This window comes from Eretmochelys imbricata, chromosome 7 (assembly GCF_965152235.1).
Source record: "Eretmochelys imbricata isolate rEreImb1 chromosome 7, rEreImb1.hap1, whole genome shotgun sequence".
Classification (NCBI taxonomy): domain Eukaryota; kingdom Metazoa; phylum Chordata; order Testudines; family Cheloniidae; genus Eretmochelys; species Eretmochelys imbricata.
The window spans coordinates 106,622,160-106,649,742 of NC_135578.1; the positions used below are offsets into that span (position 1 = coordinate 106,622,160).

The window sequence follows — 27,583 nt, forward strand, 5'->3', positions numbered from 1 at the left end:
TAAGACCAAAATTTCAGCAAAAGGGAAAAGCAATAATGATCCTTTGAGCAATACCTCTCAATGTATCAAAATACAGTGTCTTTCAGAAAGAAGCTACAGTTCATCACCCCCCTTTGGAATGGTAGAAATAGACTCAAAAAACAAAATCTAGCTGATCTTTCTTCTATGCATAGCTTTAAGATGACCTCAAGAGTTGGGTGAATACTGCCAAAAACTTCTTTGCCAATAGTCACTTGGATGTGTAAATGAATCTGCTTTGCCTTTACTGTTCGTGCTCTTTTTATGTTCATCTTCTGCAAACATTCATGCAATTGAATTTTACTGGCACAAATGTTATTAAATTTACCAGTGTGAATATTCCTATAAAAAGTGCAGGTGCATACATTCAGCCAGGGAACAGAAACAATACCAGGTTATCTATCTGACTAATGACAACTAAACAACATAGCCTGAATAGAGGAAAGTTCACCCCTGTGCAGAGAACCAGCCTGAGATCAATGCATCACTCCTCTTAACTCTCACTATTTTGAGGATTTTATGCAGTTAAAGTGGTGATCTGGCCTTATGTCTATCTGAACAGTGGTAAATTTCACCAGTAGAGAATAGCAAAAACTAGCAGAAAATGATTTAGGATCAATCCAAAGTGTGTAGTTCAAAAAAATAATGAAAAATTTCAAATAACTAATACATTTATGCAAATCCCAGTTTGTTTGTGGATATTCATAAGCAGAAAGATTCAATTAATCTTATCAATGACTGCCTCACCTCATCTCCATTACTTCCCTTCGGCTTTCTTCATATTTGTCTTTCCACTCGGATACTTCTCTTTCTTTGGCCACAGTCTATACAGAGGAAGAGGAAACAGGCTGTAAGAAAATTAGGTAAATCCAAGGAATTCATTAAGACAGCTAGGTAGCTAGATACTAGAACTAAATTATATTTTAATGGGATACACAACTCCTTTTAAAATTTAATATTCAATGCTGATACTAGAGCAAGGCCTGAGCTGAAGATTTCATATCTAGATTTGGATCCAAATCTATTCACCCCCAAGGAATTTTTCCATTTCAAACCATAAGGTCTGCATTCAGACGTGTGTATGTGGAACCCAACTCAAACTTCCCCAAGCTCTTTTGAGAGATGGTAAATCCTGTGTTTAAATTTATGCTCCTCCCTAATTACACGTAGATATGTTTACAGAGCTATTCCATTCCTCTATAGATGGAGTACCCTTATATCTGATTTCACAAGGGACCAAATCTTTAAATTCGTAGTAGGTCTTGAGTAATGCCTTCAGGATCTATCCTGAAGAAAGGTTCTGTTCTCATGCATGTATGTCTGGACTGAGTAACCATGGAATCATAATATCCATAACCTACATTCCTCCTTGTCCTTCCCACTCCTGTTATATCCACACAGTTTGTGCTTTTCTAACATCAGATTGTATCATCTTTTCAGGCAGGGATCAGTCTTTCATATTTTCTGTGGAGCACCATGTAGGCACCATAAAAATAATAAAACGTAGAAGAAGCCTTATAACATTTGTTTTAAAAAGATAAACCAATATTCCTTTGCTCAAGTTGTATAGATTGCAGGTAACTGCATAGTGATATGTAAAATAAATAATACAAATTTCCGTATACCGGGTCTGCTTCTCATCTACACCAAGCAAATAAAACTTACTCCCATTTTAAGTCCCTTTTACACTGCCAGAGCAGTGTAAAGGGGCCTTACTGTATAAAAGAATCAGGCCCACAGTTTTCAGTACAAACTACATCTAGTTCAGGTGAATGGCTTTTGAGAAAACTAGAAAGAAGTAAACTACCAACTGAAGAAACTTCTTATTTCCAGACACTATAAAAAGTTACCTCCTGTCTGGCAATTCGTAGTGCAGAATCCAAATCTTCTTGTTGGTAGAGCAGATCGGTGGTATTTTCTGCCTCAGAAGTGCTGATTCGGGAGTACAGAGTACTTTTAGAGATGGAAACATCTCCTGGGATAGCAGGCTCTTTCTGTATTTTAAAAAAAACAAACAAAAAGAAATTAACCATTGATTATGGGTTTACTAATAGTTCAGCTGGCATTTAATGGGGAAAATGAAACAATGAGGAAATATGATCTTACAATGAATGGAAAACATAAGCGTGCCAATCTATTAATATTTACCACTTTGTTGTTATACAGAAAACAATAAAGAGAATGCTGGGAAATCTAAAATTAGGAAGCCATGAGTTAGACCTTCTCAAAACTACTCTACACCTGAGAAAAATGAAATATCCAACAATAAAAACATCTGAGTGAAGAAAACAAGAAAAAAACAGAAGCAGTCATCACTGAAGGGGAATCAGTTTCAGTAAAACAATATTTAAAATGACAGAAAAAGGTAAGCTAACAGATATTGTACCAGCCAATGTACTTTATCTACTGTAAATTATATTCTATAGATGGTATTATAGATGCTACTGCTCCACCTGTATATAATGCGTGAGTACTATACGAGAAATTAATAAATTAAATTCAGTTTTATTCTAAAGGGCCAGTCTTACACATCCTACTTGCATGATTCAGATCAAGTCAACAGGACTACATGAGTGAGTAAGGCAAACACACTTTGGCCCAAAGGTGCAAATAAAATAAGAAATGGGGAAAATATTTAAAAACCAACTATGCAAAACTTATATGCATTATCTTGCAAATAATATAATAAGCTAAACAATGCAAGATACAATGCATTCAGGGCTAGCCACAGAAAAAAATGAGAAAGATTATAAGAGAGAATTAGGAGGGTGCTAAAAATAAATCATCACAGTTTTAAGAAAAACATGTGGAGGGTGAAAATTGCACAAGAATTGTTTCATATGTGGAACAAGAGGACAGTGAAAGAGACAGTACAATATAGGTAATATATTGTTAGAAATAACAGCATTTTTAGCTGATGATGTACAGTTTCAAATTTTTTTGGACTCAGAGAAGATAACAGAAATGGGGTTCAATCGTCACAAGCACTCACATGGCCCACATTACTGTACTATCTCAGCATCACACAAACATTAATTAGTGTAACCTCACTATACCTTAGTAAGGGAGGGGAGTATGATCATCTTCACTTTACAGATGGGGAAATGAGGCACTAGAATTGTGATTGACTAGAGATTGGTGGCCAGGTTCTCCATTACTATGTACCTCAGCTACTCATTTACACTAGTGCAAAGTCAGTATAAACAACCATTCAGATAAGCACTATTAAAAAAAACCACACACACACACAAAAACCAAACCCAAGAACACCCTACCACACACACACACACACACACACTCCTTTAGCAAGTGGATGGGACTTTGCAGTAAAGGGGACTTCAGTAAGATATACAAAATCCTTAAGAAAAAAGAGAACTGATGCTTGTAAGAATTTTTTTGATCTGTCACATATAATACTAGGAATAATGGGACAAAATTCTGTTAAAGAAAGGTCAAGTGTCAAGGAAGTTTAGCTTAACTCTTTACACACAGAACAGCTAACGTATTAAGTAAAATACTAAAGGTGGTAATAGAAGCAACTTGCTTTATCTACTAAGTAGCCATGCAGACTAAACCAAGTTTAAGGATAGGACTGAAGATGCTGACATAACTTGTGTCATTCAATTAGTAGTATACGAACAAGTACCTACAAAAACACTGCATATGACAGCCTTTGGATTGTGTGCCTTGAATTTGGCTTCTTTCGGATTTGCCTTTACTGTTATGACTTTGTTTCAGATATTCATAGTGCTTTTGGGGTTTGTTAGTATTTCATTGTTTATATAAAAGTTGTATTTGATCCTCTATGTTCAAAGTAAAGTACAAGTATCGGGCCAGATCCTGCTTACTTTATTCAATAACATAAATGGCTCACTAAAGTTAGCAGTATTTGGCCTATTATTTAATCCGCAAAACATCCCTGTCAAATAGGTGAGTATTAGCCAGATTTTTACCAATTGGGAAACAGACAGAGGTGAAATGACTTGCCCAAAGACACCTAGTGAGTCCATGGTACAGTCAGTATTAGAACTCAGAACTTCCTGATTCCTAGCCCTGTGAAAATCCCACCATCCCATGCTGACTTGGCATCATGCTTTAGTTCAGTGGTTCTCAAACTTTTGTACTGGTGACCCCTTTCATACAGCAAACTTCTGAGTGCGACCCCCCCCACTTATAAATTAAAAACATTTTTTTATATTTAGCACTACTATAAATGCTGGAGGCGAAGCAGGGTTTGGGGTGGAGGCTGACAGCTTGCGACCACCCCCCCATAATAGGGTCACGACCCCCAACTTGAGAACCCCTGCTTTAGTTCATCCATAAATTTATGAAGCTGTTTCCTTTCCTTAAAAATTTATATTGAATAAATTCAAGTATAATTTGTTTCTAAGTATACCTCGCTCTGTATTATGGTTGTTTCATTTTTAATATTAGAGTATACAGGTTATCATTTTCTTTTATTTATATAATTTTTAGACATTTCTATGGTGCTTATTACAGTTGTTTTCTATTTATTAGGGTCAGGTGAAAAATTCATAGCAAATAGAGTTCAATAATTTTTTCTTATATTACTGTTCCAGAATGATCTCAAAGCAGAACGCAACCTTCTCTTATTATTTAAATTATTTGCTGTGTTGTGTGCACTAGTAATACCAGCTCTGTACCTCATTTGTTGCAAGTATTGAAACTCAAACTGCATTAGACTAGATTTGACGCAAGTGATATGGCATGTCTCTGTTCTGACTGGATGAGTGTAGTCTTGCTATCATGTTTCTGCTCTGAATATTCACTTTTTTGAGTTTAAAGTTTGTTTTCCATGATTATACAATATTTGTCCAGATTCATTCTCCCAGCAAACATTTCCAGCAGTTAACTTGTTTGCAAGAAGATTCAGGGGAAGCAAAATCAAAAAGGTACACAAACACTCAATCATTTAAGAATTTGAATTAACATCCAAACAATCTTTTACTCAGTTCTGCTATTCATAGTGGTATCATGTGTTATGTTCATCAGTGCTAACAGTAAGAGAATTCAGGTAGAGAGAATTTACAGTCAGTAAAGTTTATGAGCAACATATAGGAGCCAGGGAGGGGGGGAAAAAGTCACATTAACAAAACTAAAAGATACAATTAGAGAGGAACAAGGAGTCACAGCACCAACATTTCTAACAATCGAACACTGTTTTTCTTTGTTGAAAAGCAGTATTTCATATGGTAATGTCCACCTTTGCTTTATAAGTTCTTGATGCACTTGACAGCTTTGTCAAAGAGAGAAAACACTATTAAATTGCAGAAACTCAAACTTCAGATCAACAATTTCCCCAGATGCTCAGCTACAGTCTTGGATATCTGAAAAAGTCCATGAAGGGATTGTCTTGTTTCACAGGAACGCAATTTTATTCAATGGAATTTACCCTTCAGGGCAGGAAGTCCCCTGTAGAACAGGTGGAATATTAAAGAACCAGGACTGTACCTGAACTGCAACAAAATAACATATCCCAAAATAACATATCCCAAGCCACCATAGTGATATCACACTTAAATAGAATGCAATGATCAGGGATGTAACTCATTTCTCAAATAGCTCATTTGCTCTTAGAAACAAGCATACTGATGATAATTGAATGTTTTTTCAAGGTTCTCTTAAACCATAGCAATCCAGATAAAGAAGAAAAATTCCTTATGCCAAATTTGTACTAACTACTGTATTATCAATAAGCTTGTGCAGTACAAAAAGCTTGCAGCACTTCACTCAGCTCAAGGCGTTCCCCTCTATAGAGATTTTCAGCCTCATCCGACATGCACAGTATTTCGAATTCTGATACATCATCATTTGATATCAACTCAGCTCTATTGGTAAAACTTTTAAAACCAGTCCTTCCATGTAAACAAAAATGCCACAATGCACAAGAATTTGGGTAACAGAATATGTAGTCATTAATAACTATTCCTTTCTGATGAACCATCTATTATTCTCTTCTCTGATCCATATTACACATCTCCATTTCACATTATGTGCTACATTTGCATGCCTTTCCTACTGAACAATATTTCAGATGTCAGATCACTCCCATGACACACTCTCTCTCTCGCTCACGCTTCATATATAAGAATCAATTCTGGGTCCAGTACATAATCCCCAAGTTGCATTCTGGAGTATATATGTTTTACGTCTGAACTAACTCAGAATATTATAGATATAAATCTGTTTTCACAGTAAAGTATTCTTTCGTCCTTCTTCCAGATGAGCGCTTTAGTAAAATTATTTTACTTAAGTATAAATATATCTGTACACATTCTTTATATACAGGCAGGGTGTGCCTGCATGGTATTTTAAAGCTCAGCTTTGAGTTTAGGCTAATACTTTGCTACTGGATGATCACACTTTCCTTAGGACAGTAAAACTGGTTTTAGGACCAGATTCCATTGCTGGTGTGATGTAAAGCAGCCAAAGCACAGCGCTAGAATCTGGTCCATGATTTTTATTTTTTGGAAGCCTATTGTACACTCATTGCACTTTTAATAACATTGATGAGATATTCACATGCACACACAGATTCATATATGGTTTTTCTACTAAGGGATTTCCATTCTATTAAAAAGGGGGAAAATATTTTTCTAAATCTCTAGTTACTTTATGTGTACTGATGGAATTCTGACCCTATGTTTCACTTCTGTCCACACTGAAATATAGAATGAAGTAGTCTATGAAACACGCAGCATTAAAGTTCAGACATCATCTCTATATGTAATAATTTAGTCCCTTTGACATTAGTCTTGATTCAGTTACTGGAATAGTGTCAGTAGTTCTAGAGAGCTTTGAAATAGAAATCAGAACGTTGCATTATATCACTTGCAGCTGAAATGATAAGGGAAAGTATGTAATGTTCAAATTCTAGGGCCTGTTCCTCTCTCCACAATGTCCACAGCAATAGATCCTGTTAATATCAACACGACACAGTGAGGAAAGAAAATCTCTACAAGCTTTATGGTGTGAGTGAGATATGAGCCTGCTTTTGTACAGACATAGTAAAGGGGGATTTGTCAAATAATCATTCTACAAAATTATGATTAATGAAGAGGTATCTTTTCTTCCTTTGTTCTCAATTCCTCTTCTCGCATATCTCTGTCCTATAAGAACAGAAGGGTGCAAAATCCCAGGTAGTTCCTTTATAGGCCTTTCTGAGTTCTCATGCCACATTGTGTGCTGAACAAGCTATTTTAAAATATGTATATATGTGACAGTTTGTACAGTAAAACCATAGGGCCCAGTATAGTTGGATTCAGCATCTAAGAATCAACACAAAAAAGCCAGGCAAAGTGAGTTTAATTAGGAAACTAGCTAAGGGATTTACAAACGATCACATTTCACACACAAGGATCAGCCAGTAGGAGTATCGTATTGACTGGCATGGCTGCCCTCGCCCCTGTTTTTAAAGCTTAAGGGGTCACTGAACTCTTATTTTTGGTATTTGGGAACCAAACACATTCCTTTTCCTCTGGTCACCTTTCCTGCACTGGGACTGTAAGCATGCAAAATAACAGAAAATGAGAAGTGGCACATGACCAACTCCAATATAATTATCAAATGCTAAATCAAATCCAGTTGATTCACTGGTCTGAACAATAACATCAACATAGGTTCTAAGCACTATACTGTAGCCCATATTCTGAAATATACAATACCTCTCAATATAAAATAGTTATTTAAGTAAAGTACATTTCAGAAGACTATCTGAAAGTTTTGATTTTATATTATAAATATATATTTTACACACTTGCACACATGCAAAAAACAAAAATTCTTCAGTGGCCCCAGCCATTCAATAATTATGATAAAATCTACCATTTATAGGTAAGTTCAATATTATTGGGTGAAAAAAGATTTGTGTTTTATCTCTTCATCAAACACAAACACAAGAGAGAAATTAAAGGCAACTTTGGACTTGACTGCATACAGGGTAGTAGTTTGATCTCCAGTACACCCTATATGCGGAGCGCAAAGGACAGCGTTAATGATCCATGCTCTTTTCCATCTCTAACTCCTGTGTGCTCTTCATACTTCTTTAGTCTTAAAAAATTTACAAAGGCTACAAGAGGATTTCTGTGACTACGACAAGATACTTTTCCCTTTCCCTCTCAACACTGGGGATAAGTGCTCTCAAGTAACCCAGGAGTTCACTTGTTTCCATCCTCTCCAAAGCAAAAATACATGATGAGCAAAGGAGGAGGGTGAAAAGACTCTCTCTATGCCTCCTCCTCCCTCTCCCCTAGCAGAATGCTTTGTGGAAGTTGTGGCAGAGAGTGGTTGGACAATTCACTGGGACTTCAGCACAGCTGGAATTATGGGGCTAAGATCCAAGGAAAATGAGCCCAGGCAAAGAGATGGCAATTTGGGAGCAGCAGGGAGAAAACTGCTATCCCATTCATTTTTCAGCTCTCTGAGCCTCAGACATAGAATGACAGAGATGCATAACTCTTCAAATACAGTACACTATATTGAATACAGTACTCAACGATTCAACAGCTCAAGTACTTGTGCAATGGTGTGGAGTTCTTCTCCGAGTGGGTTTCATATGCCCCTCTGAACTGAAATACAGGAGATCGGATTAATTGATCATGGTAAATATAGGGGTCAGCCATGGCTGTGTTGTCTATAAAGGAACACAACTGTTGAAAACTACCATTCAAAAAGGAAGCCTAAACATTGGAATTGCATCAGTCAATGGATGAATTTTCTGTTAAGTGATAAAGAAAACAGACTGGGAAAGAGAGTATCAATCTTCAGATGCAGGGGACTTTGTCTCTCTCAGACCAAACCACTGGAGTGGGACAGGCCATTGGCACAGCATGTTTGTGAGGACACTGATAACCAGCCTAGACTAAAGCCCTCAGAACTTTATTGTTATGTTTTCCTGAAGTAACTGTTAGAAAACCTTCGCTGTGGTAGCAGGCACAAGCCCTACTTCTGATACAGATGGGATGGGGGACACAGAAACTGCCAAGATAAGGTAAAAGTCTGAGAAAGGGAGAAGAGGAGGAGACATTTAAAAATGCTTCATCTGTAACACCGCAAATGGTCATTGTTCTTTCTTGTACTCTGTTAGATACGTTGCTGATATATTTATTGAATTATGCTTTTGCCAAAATTTTCCTTTTTAACAGCTGAGAAAATGATAATTTGACCAATAAATCTACAGTATTCATATAAAATAATACTGTCAGAACTATGAATTCAGCACCTAACAACAGTACCATCACCACTAAAAAGATAAAAAGTTAATTAGGGCAATTACAAGCACAGGGATTTATAAATCACTGACCCTTACACAGAGGGATTAGACTCTGCAGGGGAATTAATGTTACATGTGGGTCACTGAAATCTTAGTGTAAGTAACTGGGAAGCATATACATTTCCTTTGTCAAGCATCGCTTCTAGAATTCAGATATTTAATTAGGAATGTGACCTGATACACCTTGATTTACCAGCTACACAAATCCCAGCTCACAAAAGAATTCCAGGTAAACAAAGATATGCATGGGCACTGAAATGAAATGGAAGAAATTACTATAATATTCACATAAAATTTATCCATTTAGCTGGGCAGAGGTCTGGCTTTCCTTTTGCAGCAATATTTTCGCACTCACAAATGTACGATGGGCAAAAAGTGGAATAATCACACCTTTTAACTACGTGATTTGTGCTTCCACTCAGGTTAAACTGTGGGCCCAAAAACGTGGGCCCAATTTTGCAAGCATGACTGTGCAGAAAAAGGAAAGTTTTTGTATGAAAACTTACACCCCTTAAACTTTTGCTACCTCTGTCCTCTCAAAACAATTATGAATATTGCTTCTCTTGCTGCCAACACCCTTTTTCCATTGGTTTCTCTAATTTACACAAGAGAAGTGCTGATTTCAACACCATAGCTTTACATGTTCCTACCTCAGCTATTCTTGAGCGGCTGACACAGACGCTTCCTGAGACCTGTCCTGCCTACACAAAAAATGGGAGCTGGACACACAAGGCTGTTCAACAGTCCTAGATTGTTCGGCCTAGCTGTGTTCAGCTATCTTAGCACTGGGAGGCTGAAGCCACATTTGCCAGTAACAGTTCTTTTCCTTTGACTGTTTTCATTCTTATTTTTCAGTTGTATCTGAGAAGAGACTGTCTGCATTGTTTCCATCTTTGGAGACTGAAGAAAAAGGGCCCTATCCTGCTGAAGTCACTAACAAAACTCACACTGATTTCAGGAGGTCAGAACCAGACCCAAGTCTCCTCTCACAAAAGCCAATCTTCATCTGAACAAAAAGGACTAATTCCTACTGCCCAGTAATATTATGATTCAAGCGTTATCATTTTTAGATTAGCACTTAATGCTTGAGTTTCTGATTTAGATGTAACTTAATCAATGTGAAAGGTAGTTTTGTTTTTATTAAAAAGATGTTGCAAGATTTTACATCGATATGCACCACAGTTATAAATATATTGATACCATATTAAGAAAATATTCAGTGCCTTTCAGAAAGTATTCCTGACAGCCAGTATCCTCTGTCTATCCTCAGTAGCCTCTGGATTTAAGTCACTGCAGTCATCTGGTGTATCCTATTATATTTAATCTACATTGAGTCCATCAGTCACTATAAGACACTCAGTGTTAGTCACAAGGGTTATCATCATGGGCTAATTTGATATTAGCAAGATCTACTTAAAGACTAAAGTTAACCAAGGACAAAAGTCCTTCTCAACCTACCATGACATCTGTATCATTCAGCTAAAGACATCACTATGCCTTAGTTATAGATGTATATAAAAAATACGCACATTTTTCAGGATTCAGAGCAGTAAAACTAATCACAGGTATTTTATTCCCACTGGGAAAATGCCATTTATCATTTCAACCCTTATTCCTTCTGTTTCTAATCAGAAAGTTGGGCCCAAACCTGCTACCATTCAAGTCAACAGTGAAGCTTCCCACCGGCTTCACTAAAAACAGAAGCCCACATACTCAGAAACATTCATATTTCCACAGGGAATTAATTACTTACTATCTTTTTATACCATTCATTACCCGAAATGAAATAGCCATTAGTCACTTAGACAATTGCATCACAGGCCACTATTTACCAACATAAGCTAAACTGCTCAAACTTGTTCTAACTGGCCATCAGTTAATCCATTAAAGTACAGTACAGTACCCTATCGAAAGAGACGTACTTTTATGAACCGACTATCTTATGATTGGTTAAAGCACAGATTAAGTCTAATCTCTCAGCCAGTCAAAATGCAGTTATGGTGCAGTGAACAGCTGCCACTTAAATATTAAAGGAATTAGTTGGGGCCTCCCAATGACTTATTTATTAATCATTTACTGTAAGAAAAGAAAGGTCACTGGAGAACAACAAGGCAGAATAACCTTCTCCTGATATGGAAATAAATGTCTCATGTTAGCAGTTTGCTGTTGTCCTGTCAGCATTCCATTCAGTTGATACCATTTTCGACGTATACCACCAAGATAAAACTCGTGGGGTTGCTGTGAGCTTTTTGTTAAAAGCATCATAAGGGTCTTCCTAGATGGGTGCAATGTTTTGTACTAAACATCAAAGATACTACATCAGAGATCACATTTCAGTCTCGTTTCAAACACAGGGGAGATCACATGCATCACTGGAGCAGTGTCACTCTGATGATGCATCACACTGACATGGCACTAGCCAGCATGCTGTAGAAGTATCAATACAGAAAATCTTTAGATCTTAATGAATAAAGTCAATTTATGCTGGGGAGGCTCTTTCCCTTGAGAGCCTTTGAGGTCATTCAAAATCATTTGAATCCCGTTCTTCAGAAACCTGAAGTGTGGGTAGATTGAACTTTTTAAGTTTTAGGGTCAAGTTATTAGATCTCATGCTTAAATGACCTGTAAAAGGCAAAATGCACCGCTAGCCAGAATTTGTAATACTCTATTCAAAAACTTTCTTATTTATTTTGCCAGCAAACACTTTAGACCAATCCTGATCTCAAATACAAACACATGATCATCTAAAAGGCAGAATTTGGCTGTCCCCTGTTTTATATGACGGCCTTTTGCCTCCAGATCTTCAGTCAACTTTGGAAGTAGAATTGTTCTGTGAGTGGAGCGGGTGACAGCATTTTTGTGTCGAGTGAGGCTATCAGCATGCTCTTTGGTGTCATATGTACTGAGGTGCACACAGCTTCAAACGTCACTCAGAGAGGCTTAGTTACCTTGTTGTTAAAGAAAAAGCAGCACTCTGGTTCTTTATCTGTGCACACACACACACATTGCAGGCATAAAACAGATACCTCGGTATCTAAGGAGCAGAAAGAAGACAAGGTAATCTGTCTGGCTAGCGTCAGTGCTTCTATCCTCATTGCAGCAAACTCTAACTCCTCCTGTCAGATGGTTTTAAGCAATCCACAGAAAAAAATGTATTAAGAACATGATGTAAATGTTTTACACACACAGAGAATGAATTTTAATGTATCATGATAATTTTTGGGTAACACACATTCAGTGTTCCTTTCATGATTAAAACATCAGCAGAACACAAAAGCAAGTTTTCAGGTAGTTTTGAGATATTTATATCCAGAAACTCTTTCACTAGAGACTAAGTGTTAACAACTTTTTGGGTGGGATAAATGTTTTTCGATTATGATGCCCAACTAGACAAAATTATTTCTTTGTCATGTTAATTGTTTTTCCCTTTCACTATTCACTGTATTTATGATTGCTGTCATTTTTTATTCAACATTACTTAGCAGTTTTGAAATGTAAATTTGCATTGGCTATTTGGAAAATCTGCCGTGATACACGTAAACCTACTCTCCAGAGAGATTTCCTTTTGTCAGAGGAAGCCAAGTCAAATGACAAGTTAAACACAATCACAAAAACAACACCTAACTCTCATTTTACCTGGTTTTAGCACCAATGTGACTCCGCTGATGTTAATGAGGTTACTCTGGATTTACCCTGGTGTACCTGAGAGCAGAATTAGGCCCTACATCTCTGAAACTGTCTCTCTGCTTACTGGCCCACCAAAGTAAAGTGTACTCAGTCAAGTTAATCCTCCACATTTAAGATTGAATGCAGGGCTCAAAATAAGAGTTTTATTTTATAATATGTTGTACTACAACACAGATTATCAAATTGAGACTGTTCAGCAGTGTTAGAACACAAGAGTTAGAGAAACTAACTTATTTGTTCAGAAAGTTAAGTCCAAATCTCACTAGCTCTTAAAAGTTTCTGAAAGGCAAAAGGTACTTTGAAGAGGGCCTGAATTTTTCTTTAATTAACTTTTTTTTTTTTTTTAAGATAGTGAATTGTGTTCTCTACTGGTGTTTAGAGAAACTTAAGAAAGGAACACTGGTATTTACATTTCTGCTACAAACCTGAAGTTTCTGAGCAAATACGGGGGGGTTCTTTTCTGCTAAGTCAGGTTCTAGATATTCAAGCTGATCACATATTGATGTTTGATGTGATATCCTACTGAGAAGAGCATCAGCAGAGACAAAGGAGTCCTCAGGAGTTGTCTGAAGGGTAAGGAGGATATAGAACAAATAACAGAGGCTGCCGAAGTGGCTCAGGCTGAAAACCATAGATTTGCTTCAAACGTTTGTTTACTGCCTTCAGTAACATTTTCTTTCTGGCACACATGCATAGCCAAGCAGAAATAAATATAATGAAAGTCAGTTATCAATTAAAAATTTGAGTATGAAGAATGAAATAAATGATGTTAAAGCCTCTAAAGCAATGGTTCTCAAACTGCGGTCCATGGACCACTTTTAGGTACTTCTATGACAATTGGCGGTCAATTTTCTGTCAGACAGTCACCACGTTGTGTTTGTCTTAAAGCAAAGAAACTTCCTGTAAGCTGAAAGAAGAAAAGGAGTACTTGTGGCACCTTACAGACTAACAAATGTATCTGCGCTCAGTCCAGGATTCTCACAGGAGTTTCAGAGTTTCTTTGACCAATTCAACTAAAACGATCCCCAAACAACTTTTTGCACTCACGACAATATGTCTTTTTGTTCCTTTGGTATTAACTCAATTATGATCAAATTTGCAGATGCCACCAAGATTAGAGAGGTCTCAAACACACCGGAGGTCAGAATCACAGTGTTCACCTGTTGAGATTAGAGCAATGGAAGCTCCACTCGAAGAGCAGAATCTTCAGGCTAATAAATGTGAAATCCCCTGCCCAAGGACAGGAACTCAAAACCACAAATACACAATCTACAGAGATGTAACTCAGTAGCCATGCCTGTTGCATTATAAAGTGAGTGTATTTTAACTTTGTCTCCTTAATACTGTCGTTCTTCCTTATATGTCCAAGTGCGGGGGAAAACTGAGGGTCCTTCAGAGAATCTATCCATAATATTCAAAAGTTTGAGAACCAGTGCTCTAAAGTCTAGAAGCAGCTACAGCCTTCGAAGTAAGACTCAAAGTCTTTACACTGAGTCCACTGGGAACTAGATTGAGTTCAAAAGCGCAGATTTCTAACAAAGTCTCTCACTTCCAGTACAGCATAATATCAAAACAATTGGCAATTTATCAGAAAATGAGAAATATCTGTTCATCATCTATTAATGCTTTAAAACATCACAACAGATATGCTACACTCACAAAGCAATTCCACATATTTTCATACAAGATCCCCCTGAGAAAACACGGGCACAGCCTATATATTTACATTTCTCAGGTTAAAACATAACAAAAATCCTTATAACAAATAAGCTATTGAGAATATCTGCCTGTAAGAACTGATCACAAACATACATTTGAGCTTAAGATAAGAACCAGGACAACTTTTCTCAATTCTAACAGTATTCTGTTTGGCCAAAATGGGGATCAATTCCCTCATTGGTGTCCCATCAAACCCTGTTATTGCCAATGGAAATTAAGCATGTCTATCAATAGAGACTAAAACCCACGGGAATGATTTTTGGCCATGTAGATTTGGGCACACATTGTGCACGGAAACCTTCCTGGTTAGTTACATGGTCTGGAAGAGCAAAGGCTGGTTTTGCTCGGGTGAAAGATTGCCCATGCAATTTTGCAAGCACAACGTTGGAGGCACTTCTTAAAAGTGACCTTTCATCCTTATGATTAATGTGAAAAGGCATAAAGCTAAAGATGCTAAATTTCTCAGCAAGTGATCTTGCTTTTTAGTTTGTTCTGGTTAAGTAGTTTCCATTTGGGGTTTTCATATTCTCACTCCGTAAGTTTTCGTCTAGCTCTATGCATGTTATAATTGCACAGTCTGTATGTTCTCCTCTCTTAAGACATGGGAAGATTGCTTTTTGGGAGAATGTTTCCATCACTCTTCTCATATATTACTTACTATTTCAATGGTGTCTGAAGCTGTTCCTAAACTCATGGGCTCCAGTTCTTTCTGTTTTGATTTGTCAGTTGACTGTAAGTGCATATCTTGGCTGGCGGTTAGAACCCGGGAACCTGGGTGTTGTATTTTCATTCCAGAGGATAGCTGGGCTTCAGTTTCCTCGAAACTTGATCTGGGATCAGATAGATAGTGTATATGTTTTCAGATTAGGCTAAAAGCCCAGTCTCTGCTAAAAACACAGCAAATCCTCTTCAGTTAAACTGTCATGTTCTCATCTTCACAAGAGCTTGATAAATTAGGATAATTGACATAAGGTTGAATTATAGCAATATATCTTGCAAGATTTTGAGAAATGTTTTCAGAGTAGTACCCAAAAGAAATCTGGATAAACCCTGTACTACTGGATTAGATCAATGAGTTCATGCACATCCCTCACATCACTTTGCACTTATTTCTCACTTCTACATAAATCTCTATCAAATAAAAATTGTTACGTAACAGCAGTTTAACCCCCGGGACAACGCCATTTCTAAAAATAAACAAAAACCCTTAAGATACATAATTTAAAAATGGATTAATTGTTCAGAAAAACAAGTTTAGGAATGCCAAATGAAGAATTACAATACGAGGAACATACTGAAATGAAACTATCCTTAATAATGAAGAAAAAATGTAAGTAGAGAACCATAATCTACACTGAAGGCACAGCATAGTCTTCACTGAAGACTTTAAAGTAATCATCATGACTATGCAACAGAAATATATATCCTGATTCTCCACTCCATTACTCCACTGACTGGTGTAACAAGGGACAGTTGGACCCAATGTTCCCTCTAATTTTTTATATCCATGTATGGAATGAATTTTGTTATGTGCACCAATATGGAAGTCATGTGTGGCACGGGTGGGGCTGAGAGGTTCAGAGTGCGGGAGTGGGCTCAGGGCTGGGGCAGAGGGTTAAGATGTGTGAGTGGTGAGGGCTCCCAGTAGGGGGTGCGGTCTCTGGGGTGGGGCCGGGGATGAGGAGTTTGGGGTACAGGCTGCCCCGGGACTAGAGTCAGAGGACTCCCCCTAGCTCTCTCCCTGCTGGCAGCAGCTCTGGGGGAGAGGAGCCTCTTCCTGACCGCAGCAGCTCCAGGGGAGAGGCGCTTCTTCCTGCTGGCAGCAGCTCCAGGGGAGAGGTGCCTCTTCCCACCAGCAGCAGCTCCGGGGCCGGAGGAGAGATGCCTCTTCCCGCTGGCAGCAGCTCCGGGGTCAGGGGAGAGGCCCGTGGCAGCCCTGCACACCCCAACTTGCTCCCCTCCCCAGCCACCCCCTACCTCTCTCCTTTCCAGGCCCCTGTGGCTGTGTGCCTGCATGGCCCTTTATAGTCTGCTGCATGGACGTGCAGCTTAGAAGGAACTTAGGTGGGACTCTATACGTTTAATAGATACAGATTGTGTTTTAAAGAAAACAGACAAAAACTAAAGCACACAACAGAAGCACGCCTGACTGCAAATAATTTTACTGTTATCCTTTTCCTAACAGTCCTTTTATTATTAAATGTTTTTGTTTGTTGTTTGCTGTGTGTGTGTGTGGGGGGGGGGGGGTTGGGTGTTGTTTTTTTTGCAGTGATGTACCCTGAACATGGAGTTGTAGAATCAGATAGTCTGACCGGAGGAGATTTGACTGGACTTTCCTGCTGTGCATCAAATACAAGGTACAAAGATTGTTTCTTCAGGGTGCTGCCATCCTGCTGTCAAAAGAAAAGGAAATAATTATCATCCAACTTTCCATTCTCCGTTAAGGTTAATTCATTGCCTCAAGTGACCCAGTGACTGACAAATTCCATTTCTCTTTTGAAAAAATTCATAGGTTTTGCAGAACCTATGTTCTGCAGCATAGCACTCCCTATGGTGCTACGACATAGTGGAAGTATTAAAAGAACAGCCTATTTTAGAAAAGCTGCTGACCACAGCACAGACTGTGTAGTTCACAATTTTTATTAGTTCCTCCACTATCATTTGGGATTAATTAGAATTCAGGTACTGTTCTGCACCTGTTCTTTTTGAATGGGTTATATAGCATTCACTGACAAAGTGTTATCAAAAATGTAATCAGAACCTTCTTTATCTCATCAGATTGAACACCCAAGAGTCTCCACACTAACAGACCGTTTCATTCTTATAAGCACTGTGGGAAATTCAGACATTTGAAGCTTATTAATACTATCTAATTAATCGAGTGAATACAAGTTAGGCAAAAAATGTTGATGTTATAAAGTACTTTATTCCCATATTTTACAGTAAGTCTTTGTTTTGAAGAGAGTCCTCATCATTTCTTTTCATAAAAGCTTGAGTCATGGTTTTGGAGAGTTAAAGATTTCCATACATTGTTTGGTAACCCAACATAGAGTGCTCTGCACTTGCTATGGCTTGAAGTATTGAATACCTTTACTTCTCCAAGAAGTGAAACTAAACCTTAACATTAAAAAGATTAAATAACTTCTATAAGGATAAGGACAATAAAGCACGTGCAATTTACTTGACTACGCTGACTAGAAAGAACCATGTTTACAATCTGCTGCAGATGTACAGTTAATTCACTGTGTAGCAGGGAACTATCCATACAGCATTATCACAGCAACAAATAATGACTACAGCGTGTAAATAAATGTAAACGAAAATTTGAGAGTGAAAACTTACCGGCAAGGAGGAGCCTATTTTCTCCATATATTCTATTTCATATGAGTTGCCATATTCCAGCTCTGTAACAGAAACAAAGAGAAATGTTCTCATGCATGGGGTGGGGGGATATAATTTTTGCATGTGTGAATGAAATCTTGGCAGCTTGTTGCTAAGTGTCACCCTGGCCTGCAGCTTTATTATTGATGCTTTTTCTAACAGGCCCTACAAACAAAATACACAGAGACACCTGTGCCTTGATTTTCAGCTGTCAATCAACATGGCATAGCCAAAGGCAGAATTTGGTGCAAGTCATTATGAATCAATTTTCCTATAAAACTCCAGATTAATCTGCTTCCTTTGTTCAGGATTCTATTACAGACCCCAGTGGCTTTACTAAAATTGCAGAGCCCTGTGAAACACTCCAGTATATGGTATCTGAAGTGCTGTGTCACATTACAAATCGTTGAAAATATTTTGATGTAGTCTTGATAGCTATTTCTTCTATTGAAAGAAAGAAGATTGCAAGATGACAAGTAATCAAATGATTCCACTCATAGTAAAGCCATGCAGTTTTTAATTGGGAATGATGATGATCTTATTACTTGATATTAAAAAATGGATAAACCATCCATATGCTTATTTGGTGACGGATAGGACGGTAGCATAGATACACTTATTTTCAAATTTTAGTTACAAGGGACAGTTCAAAGCCTGAGTATTTACAGAGAAGCCCTGCCCTAACCTCTAAAAAACCTTTTGTTGCTTACTATTTCAAATCCCTTAATTATACAATAAGAATTAACAAGCACTTCTTGCAAACCCTGGTCACTCGACAGTGTACTGATATAGACACACACAGAGACAAAGAAACTGCTGACAGAACAGAAGATAAATGCAACAAATACAGGGTGTAGGGTCTGATCATGCAAATACATAAAGGCAATAGGACAAAGCAGTAAAAAAAGATTCATAGGTACAACAAATGTATCTCAGATTTTGCATCTAAATCCAGTCACCACTGATGTTCGGAGAAACACTCTAACACAATGGTGAGTTTGTTTCCTGAAGATAAAAATTAAGGATTCTTGTTAAATAATATTCATGCCTCAAAATTGTTTATTTTTATTCAGCTTTGTAGTTTGTTATGTTCCACACAGTAAGTCAGTTCTCTTCCTATGGGCCCAATTCAGGAAATCACTGAATCACATGCTTAATTCTATTTCTGTATAGTAAAAAACAAGTGACTGGGATTTAAGCATGTGCTTAAATACACTTCCTGAACTGTGACGACATTCTAAATAAGGGCCTATGTCAGGTAGATATTTTTAAAATAAATTAGGCTGTTTTCCCCCAAGACTAGTGTAAATGTCTTAATTGTTTTGAAAAGTGAAAATCTCACTATGAAAACAATATTAGAGGGCATTTGTGCAGAAATTCAGATGCTAAAAAATGCCCACAAATATTGTTAACTTCTCTTCTAGTTAAAAGTCTCTCTGGGTATAAATAGCATGTTTTTGAAAATTCATGCATTTCACAGGCCATACATTTAAGAAAAATTGCAATAGGTGAAGTTTAGGATATTGTATCCATTAATCTTTTTGCTGAAGGGAATCCTGCTATAGCAGGTTCAGTAAATTGAGGTGTTTGGCATCCCATGGTCTATTTTTAATGGTAACAGACATTCAAACAAGGAGGAAAAGTCTACCATATGAAATACATGCTTCTTTCTAGCTAGAGCAAAAAAAAACCAAACAACCACACAAATAATGACATTAAGAGTAAAATGAAAGAAAAACAGAACCCGAGGAAGACGTTTTGGAGGAACTATTAACTATAAGACAAAACAACATCAAATGCTTAGAAATGCCTTTCTCCATTTGTTATCACTTCATATATTACAGTGAAGTTTTACAAACTGGTTCTTAAACACTGGGAAACAATCTGTAACAATATATACAAATGTTCTTTATAGCCAGGAGACATACTGTCAGTGTCCTCTGCTGGCCCTAATAATAACAACCCTGCATCTGCTTAATCCCCACTCTTGCAGCTGTAATCCAAAGGGTTTGATTTTTAGGTTGATTGATATTTAACCCTATTTGACACAAAAGACAGTTTGTGGATTAAGATACATCAACTAGAAACAAAACAAATAACATGGCTCATTAAAGATTATTCTTTTGTCTCACTGCTCTCAGTGGTTTCAAACATACTTGTCATAAATATAAAGGGAAGGGTAAACCCCTTTAAAATCCCTCCTGGCCAGAGGAAAACTCCTCTCACCTGTAAAGGGTTAACAAGCTAAAGGTAACCTCGCTGGCACCTGACCAAAATGACCAATGAGGAGACAAGATACTTTCAAAAGCTGGGAGGAGGGAGAAAAACAAAGGGTCTATGTGTCTGTCTATATGCTGCTTTTGTCGGGGATAGACCAGGAATGGAGTCTTAGAACTTTTAGTAAGTAATCTAGCTAGGTATGTGTTAGATTATGATTTCTTTAAATGGCTGAGAAAAGAATTGTGCTGAATAGAATAACTATTTCTGTCTGTGTATCTTTTTTGTAACTTAAGGTTTTGCCTAGAGGGATTCTCTATGTTTTGAATCTAATTACTCTGTAAGGTATCTACCATCCTGATTTTACAGAGGGGATTTCTTTATTTCTATTTACTCCCATTTCTATTAAAAGTCTTCTTGTAAGAAAACTGAATGCTTTTTCATTGTTCTCAGATCCAAGGGTTTGGGTCTGTGGTCACCTATGCAAATTGGTGAGGCTTTTTATCCAACATTTCCCAGGAAAGGGGGGGTGCAAGTGTTGGGAGGATTGTTCATTGTTCTTAAGATCCAAGGGTCTGGGTCTGTAGTCACCTAGGCAAATTGGTGAGGCTTTTTACCAAACCTTGTCCAGGAAGTGGGGTGCAAGGTTTTGGGAAGTATTTGGGGGGAAAGACGTTTCCAAACAGCTCTTCCCCAGTAACCAGTATTTGTTTGGTGGTGGTAGTGGCCAATCCAAGGACAAAGGGTGGAATATTTTGTACCTTGGGGAAGTTTTGACCTAAGCTGGTAAAGATAAGCTTAGGAGGTTTTCATGCAGGTCCCCAGATCTGTGTCCTAGCGTTCAGAGTGGGGGAGGAATCTTGACAATACTTATAGTGGATGGCAAGATGGAGGGCAACTCCAATGTATTAACAAAGTGCCGAAGTGATATGCATGAGTCTGAGCACTATGTATTGTTTGACTGCAAAGATCTATCTGTACAAAGGTAGCTCTTGGTTATAGGAGGACAGTCACAACAGTATCAAGAGTGGTATAAACTGCTGTATTAAGAAACATCTCTTGAATTACTTAGATTTCTCAAAGCAGCATGAACAGAACAGTCAGTGGAAATCATGATTATTTTAAATGACCTCAAAAGAGGAATCACTGTTGATTATAATTAACATGTAATCTGAAACTCTGAACACACCACCCAGCACGCTTCTGAAGCAGGATGATTAGCATTTAATTAGGAACTCTGTTCACTTTCTGTTACCAGTCTGAGAGCTGAAATGATGGTTTTAGTGCATCCATACATTATGTTGTTTGTTCAAAAAATCATTTTTGGCTCACTTTTTCTTTAAGGAGGAAACATTAACATCACACAATGAAGTCAAAATAGATACATTTAGTTATAATTTAACATCAACAAAAATGAATGGATTATTCAGATTGCACCATCTGAACAGGATATCCAACAGACCCCACAAAAGCCCCAGAGCCTGCATACTCTTACACATGTGCATTTGAATGTTCACATAAGCAGTACCATTAAAGTCAGCAGAGTTACTCAGATGCACAGGTTAAGCTCATGTGTAAACTGTTCGCAGGATTGGGCCTGAGAGCCAAGTCCTGCAGCCCATAATCATGCAAAACTCCCCAGATTTTTGCCTTAAATTATTCAATGATATTTTAACAGTACATTGGGCATGTGGGCAGAAAAGATCAGGCAAGAACCATGGAAATAGAGCCAACAAGATAAAAAAGGATCATAAAATTCTGAAGTATAAATAAGCCCCCCAACCATAAACTAAGTTGGAAATTGGTTAGTATTTATTTATACATTCATTTATCAGATGTACCCCTAAGGTAAAACCTGCAAAGACTTACTCCTTCATGTAGTCCGAAGAAAGGCAATATGACTACACATGCAAGTGAGAAATACTTAAGTGGGATAGGTTCTGATCCTTTCACAGTTCATAAATAATAATAATATAAAATAATCTAACAAACTTGCAATTATTTGCCTCATAAAAAAGACACACATCCTTCAGGACATGGAAATGGGGATGAATACTGTGCCTGTGAAAGATAACCGTCACACTGCTAGATATTGTGGGGTTTTATGTATTTCTTATGCTTGAAGAAAGCTGAAGCTTAGGAGTTTGGAGAGATGATATGTAGCCAAGAGACTGATGGCGAGATCTGAAGCTGGGACCTTCAGTACTGAAACACAAGTCTCTATCACCTGAGTTAAAGTACTAGAGGCCTAGCAAAACCAAAGGAAAGCCTTCTACTGATTTCAGTAGACTTTGGATTGGGTCCTAAACCTATTAGCTGGAAGGAATAGCAGGCCACCATCCCCTCTGATTTAGACACAGCAGGGAACGTGTAACATGCTCTGAACAGTGGATTATACTTATAATTAAGTGTACTGAAAAAGAAAAAATTAGTCATATGTTGCTCTGAAGTGCTGCTCTGCTGTCCTATCTGCAGCTGAAAATAAGAGTGTTTCCAGTCTCTTTCAGTTTCCTCTCTACTCTTTGTCTTTTCCTTGATAAAGAAAACATTGACTGGAGCTGAATGGTGATTTATAAGCTTACCCTCTGTAGGGGAGCTGAACTTGGTCTCATTTACAAATGTAGATAGATCGGATGGTTGTGGGTAATCCTGTTTATCTGTATCCAGATCCACAGTCATGCAAGTCCATTTCTGACTGGTTACGGAAGAAGCCAGTTTTTCCTCATCTGTCGCATGAACCACGGTGGATATAACTGGGGGTGTTTCTGGAGTAGGCAGTGGAGTGGAATCCTGCAGAGAACATATGTTAACTGAATCTATTATCTTTCATTACCGCATTGAGCCATCAGTTAGAAATATTTGTCTGAATTCTTTTATCTATCTCTCCCGCTCCCCCCTTTCCTGTTTTAATTCCATGCTACCTACTACAGCTCCATATAAAATGAGGAAAGAGACCCAGCTCATATCTGTAGCATTTGGAATTACACCAGGAATAACTTGTCTCAATAATTAGACTCTCTTTATCTGTACAATGAAACTCTTTTATAGTGAACACAGATATTGCAAAGCTGTGTTGATGAGGTAGAATGAAAATCCTGACTTAAGTGTACTGAAATGTGCCAACTGCAATTCAGTTGGGAGGGGGAGGGGAAATTGGGGGAAAGACTTCAGCATACAAGGGATCCACAGGAGATTTTCTTTGCCATCTTTACTGAACACTTTTTTCATACTATCTTTTCCATGGCATCATTTATGATGTATGTATAAGTTTCTAGATTCTGTTGATGCAGGTAAAAAAGATGGACGTTATTTGGAGTTGACGGTCATGCATGTGAGCTCAAAGATTTTCAGGATTTAAGATAGAAATATCTGCAGTGGGAGATCAGTACATGATCAGTACATAAGTGACACATAAAATGCATAGTCTCCTAGGAATTCAAGCGTGATGGCTAGGCCAATTGACTTTTGGGGCTTGTCTGCATGGTGAGTTAATGCACGGGAAGCCAGGGCAGTCTACAGTGCACTAGCTTGCTGTCTGGACCCAGCTTCCATAGTAAATGTTTTGTAATGTGCTTTGAAGTACTGCTGTTTGAAACACCACACTCACCATGTAGATTAGCCCTGACACTTCCCTTATGGTAATGATCTCACATAATATAAACACAGACCTCAAAGGTCACGAATCCTCCCCCTCTCTCTACAGTGTCAGCCAGCTGAAAGGGAAGGTTAGGATACATAACGTGGGAGGTGGACAATGGCATGAAAAGAAATGTCCCAGATTAAAGTAGTGAGCCAAAGGCTATTTATTATCTTATACACAGCACAGCCTTTGCTAACTCCTCCCCGCAAGAAAAGCCACCCACCAGTGCTTTAAGATGACAAATAAAAATACTATGTGTGTCCACGTACTCAGCAGACTAACACACTGGACATTATTTGTACTTTTCTTTCAGCATATCATTTTTATTTGTGCACTTTAAACTTTTCTGGTCTAATAGGTTAGATCGGGGTCGGCAACCTTTCAAAAGTGGTGTGCCGAGTCTTCATTTATTCACTCTAATTTAAGGTTTCGCGTGCCAGTAATACATTTTAACGTTTTAGAAGGTTTCTTTCTATAAGTCTATAATATATAACTCAACTATTGTTGTATGTAAAATAAATAAGGTTTTAAAAATGCTTAAGCAGCTTCATTTAAAATTAAATTAAAATGCAGAGCTCCCCAGACCGGTGGCCAGGACCCAGGCAGCGTGAGTGCCACTGAAAATCAAGTCGCATGCTGCCTTTGGCATGTGTGCCATTGGTTGCCTACCCCTGGGTTAGATGAATTCTTCTGAGTGCTAATATCCTAAAGGTATTTGTTCATTACTATATTTATAAGATTTTCCAAAGGATTTTATAAGGATTTCCCAAAGAGTATTTCTGAACAGTCCAACTGGAATTCCTAGGACAAATACCAGGTCTAACAGGCATTGTACAAATTGATCTTAAAACTGGAGGACAAAAATTAATGAACCTTAGCAATACTTACAACTATTCAAATATAACGTTACATCAAATTTACTTTCCTTCTATTTGCAAAACTAATGACATATGTCAAAACATAGCACTTTACCTGAGAGGGCGCATCCGAGAGGGGAGATCTTTTTGGTGACTTTTTCACCCTAAATGTATCACTAAAAACAAAGTTAAAACAGTAAATATGGCATACAAAAGAGAATCAGCAGCATATAACATTTAGCAATACAGAGCTAAAGAAAATACTACCTCTATAAGCCCTCCTGCTTTAAGACTCCTTCCATTACAAAGTAATACCACTGAAAAACATGCTTTAAGTATTGCTTTTTATCATGCACTTTGATACAGGACTTTGTTCCCTAAACCAGTAAGATAAACTAAGTAAGGGAGTTGAACAGCAGGATTGCCATGTGTCTAAATTCATTCAAAAAGACTATTCAAGTCAAATATTGATAGGGAATGAGGATTACCCAGTGGTAAGGGCACTAGGATAGGACTTGGGAGACCTTGGTTCAAAAAGACCCAGCCCCATCACAGACTTTCCTCTGTGACCTTGAGGAAGTTACCTAGCCTCTTTGTGTCTCAGTTCCCCAGCGGTAAAATGGGGATAATAGTACTTTATCCTCACAATAACCCTGTGAGATAGGAAATACATTGAAGATTGTGAGGCGTTCAGATACTATGGTAAAGGGGGCCATATATGCACATAAGATAGATAAGAGATTAATTTCCTCACCACTTGACAACAGGTTTTTGATGAACTGCATATGAAGGTTTGTGGCAGGATATGCACATTGTTCCTGAGATTTCAGGATCAGATAATCACATTAAGTTCACAGTGATGGTAAAGGAAACCCCACAAACTTGGGACTTTCATGGTATTTCAAGATGAATATATTTACTGACATGGCAATTCTGCTTCAGGCTCTTCTAAACCCCAGAACATAAACTGCCAATACAACAGTTTTAACTAGGGCTGTTGATTAATCGCAGTTAACTCACGCGATTAACTCAAAAAAATTAATCACAATCATTAATCGCAGTTTTAATCACACAGTTAAACAATAGAATACCAATTGAAATTTATTAAATATTTTGGATGTTTTTCTACATTTGCAAATATATTGATTTAAGTTACAACACAGAATATAAATGCCACCTCTCTGCTGGTGGCATTTGACTCAGATGATGAAAATGAACATGCATTGGTCTGCACTGTTTTGAATCATTATCAAACAGAACCCATACAGTGCTCACTTTATATTACTTCTGATTACAAATATCTTCATTGTAAAAATGATAAACAAAAGAAATAGTATTTTTCAATTCACCTCATACAAGTGCTGTAGTGCAATGTCTTTGTTGTGAAAGTGTAACTTACAAATGTAGATTTTTTTTGTTATATAACTGCACCCAATAACAAAACAATGTAAATCTTTAGAGCCTACAAGTCCATTCAGTCCTACTTCTTGTTCAGCCAATCGCTAAGACAAACAAGTTTGTTTACATTTACGGGAGATAATGCTGCCCGCTTCTTATTTACATTGTCACCTGAAAGTGAGAACAGGCGTTAGCATGGCATTTTTGTAGCCGGCATTGCAAGGTATTTATGTGCCAGATATGCTAAACATTAATATGCCTCATCATGCTTCGACCACCATTCCTGAGGACATGCTTCCATGCTGATGATGCTTATTAAAAAAAATGCATTAATTATATTTGTGACTGAACTCCTTGGAGGAGAACTGTATGTCTCCTGCTCCATGATTTTACCTGCATTGTGTCATATATTTGTGTTATACTAATCTAGGATGACAACCCAGCATATGTTGTTTGATTTAAGAACACTTTAACTGCAGATTTGACAAAACACAAAGAAGGTTTCAATATTAGATTTCTAAAGATAGCTACAGCACCCGACCCAAGGTTTAAGAATCTGAACTGCCTTCCAAAATCTGAGAGGGACAAGGCATGGAGCATGCTTTCAAAAGTCTTAAAAGAGCAAAACTCCGATGCAGAATCTACAGAACCTGAACCACCAAAAAAGAAAATAAATCTTCTGTGCTGCTGGCATCTGACTCAGATGATGAAAATGAACATGCATTGGTCTGCACAGTTTTGAATCATTATCAAACAGAACCCGTCATCAGCATGGACGCATATCCTCTGGAATTATGGTTAAAGCATGAAGGGATGTATGAATCTTTAGTGTATCTGGCACGTAAATATCTTGCCACACCAGCTACAACAGTGCCATGAGTACGCCTGTTCTCACTTTCAGGTGATATTGTAAACAAGAAGCAGGCAGCATTATCTCCTGGAAATGTAAACAAACTTGTTTGTCTGTGCGATTGGCTGAACAAAAAGTAGGAGTGAGTGGACCTTGGGCTCTAAAGTTTTACATTGTTTTATTTTTGAATGCAGTTATTTTTTGTACATAATTCTACATTTGTAAGATCAACTTTCATGATAAAGAGATTGCACTACAGTATTTGTATTAGGTGAATTGAAAACATACTATTTATTTTGTTTTTACAGTGCGAATATTTGTAATAAAAAATAAATATAAAGTGAGCACTGTACACTTTGTATTCTGTGTTGTAACTGAAATCAACATATTTGAAAATGTAGAAACCATCCAAAAATATTTAAATAAATGGCATTCTATTATTGTTTAACAGCGCAATTAATTGTGCGATTAATCGTGATTCATTTTTTAAAATCGCTTGACAACCCTAGTTTTAACCCTTTAAA

General features: G+C 37.6%; 1 protein-coding gene across 1 annotated transcript in view; it reads right to left on the minus strand.

The window, feature by feature from the left end:
- Positions 1 to 27,583, minus strand: part of TACC2 (transforming acidic coiled-coil containing protein 2) — an 86,351-nt gene that overhangs the window by 14,266 nt on the left and 44,502 nt on the right. The window contains exons 4-10 of the mRNA XM_077821575.1: positions 24,927 to 24,987; positions 22,897 to 23,104; positions 18,059 to 18,120; positions 16,994 to 17,109; positions 15,375 to 15,546; positions 1,869 to 2,012; positions 766 to 842 (exon numbers count right to left, since the gene is read on the minus strand). Of these exons, the coding sequence (XP_077677701.1) occupies positions 766 to 842; positions 1,869 to 2,012; positions 15,375 to 15,546; positions 16,994 to 17,109; positions 18,059 to 18,120; positions 22,897 to 23,104; positions 24,927 to 24,987 (840 nt within the window). The remainder of the gene's footprint in view (positions 1 to 765; positions 843 to 1,868; positions 2,013 to 15,374; positions 15,547 to 16,993; positions 17,110 to 18,058; positions 18,121 to 22,896; positions 23,105 to 24,926; positions 24,988 to 27,583) is intronic.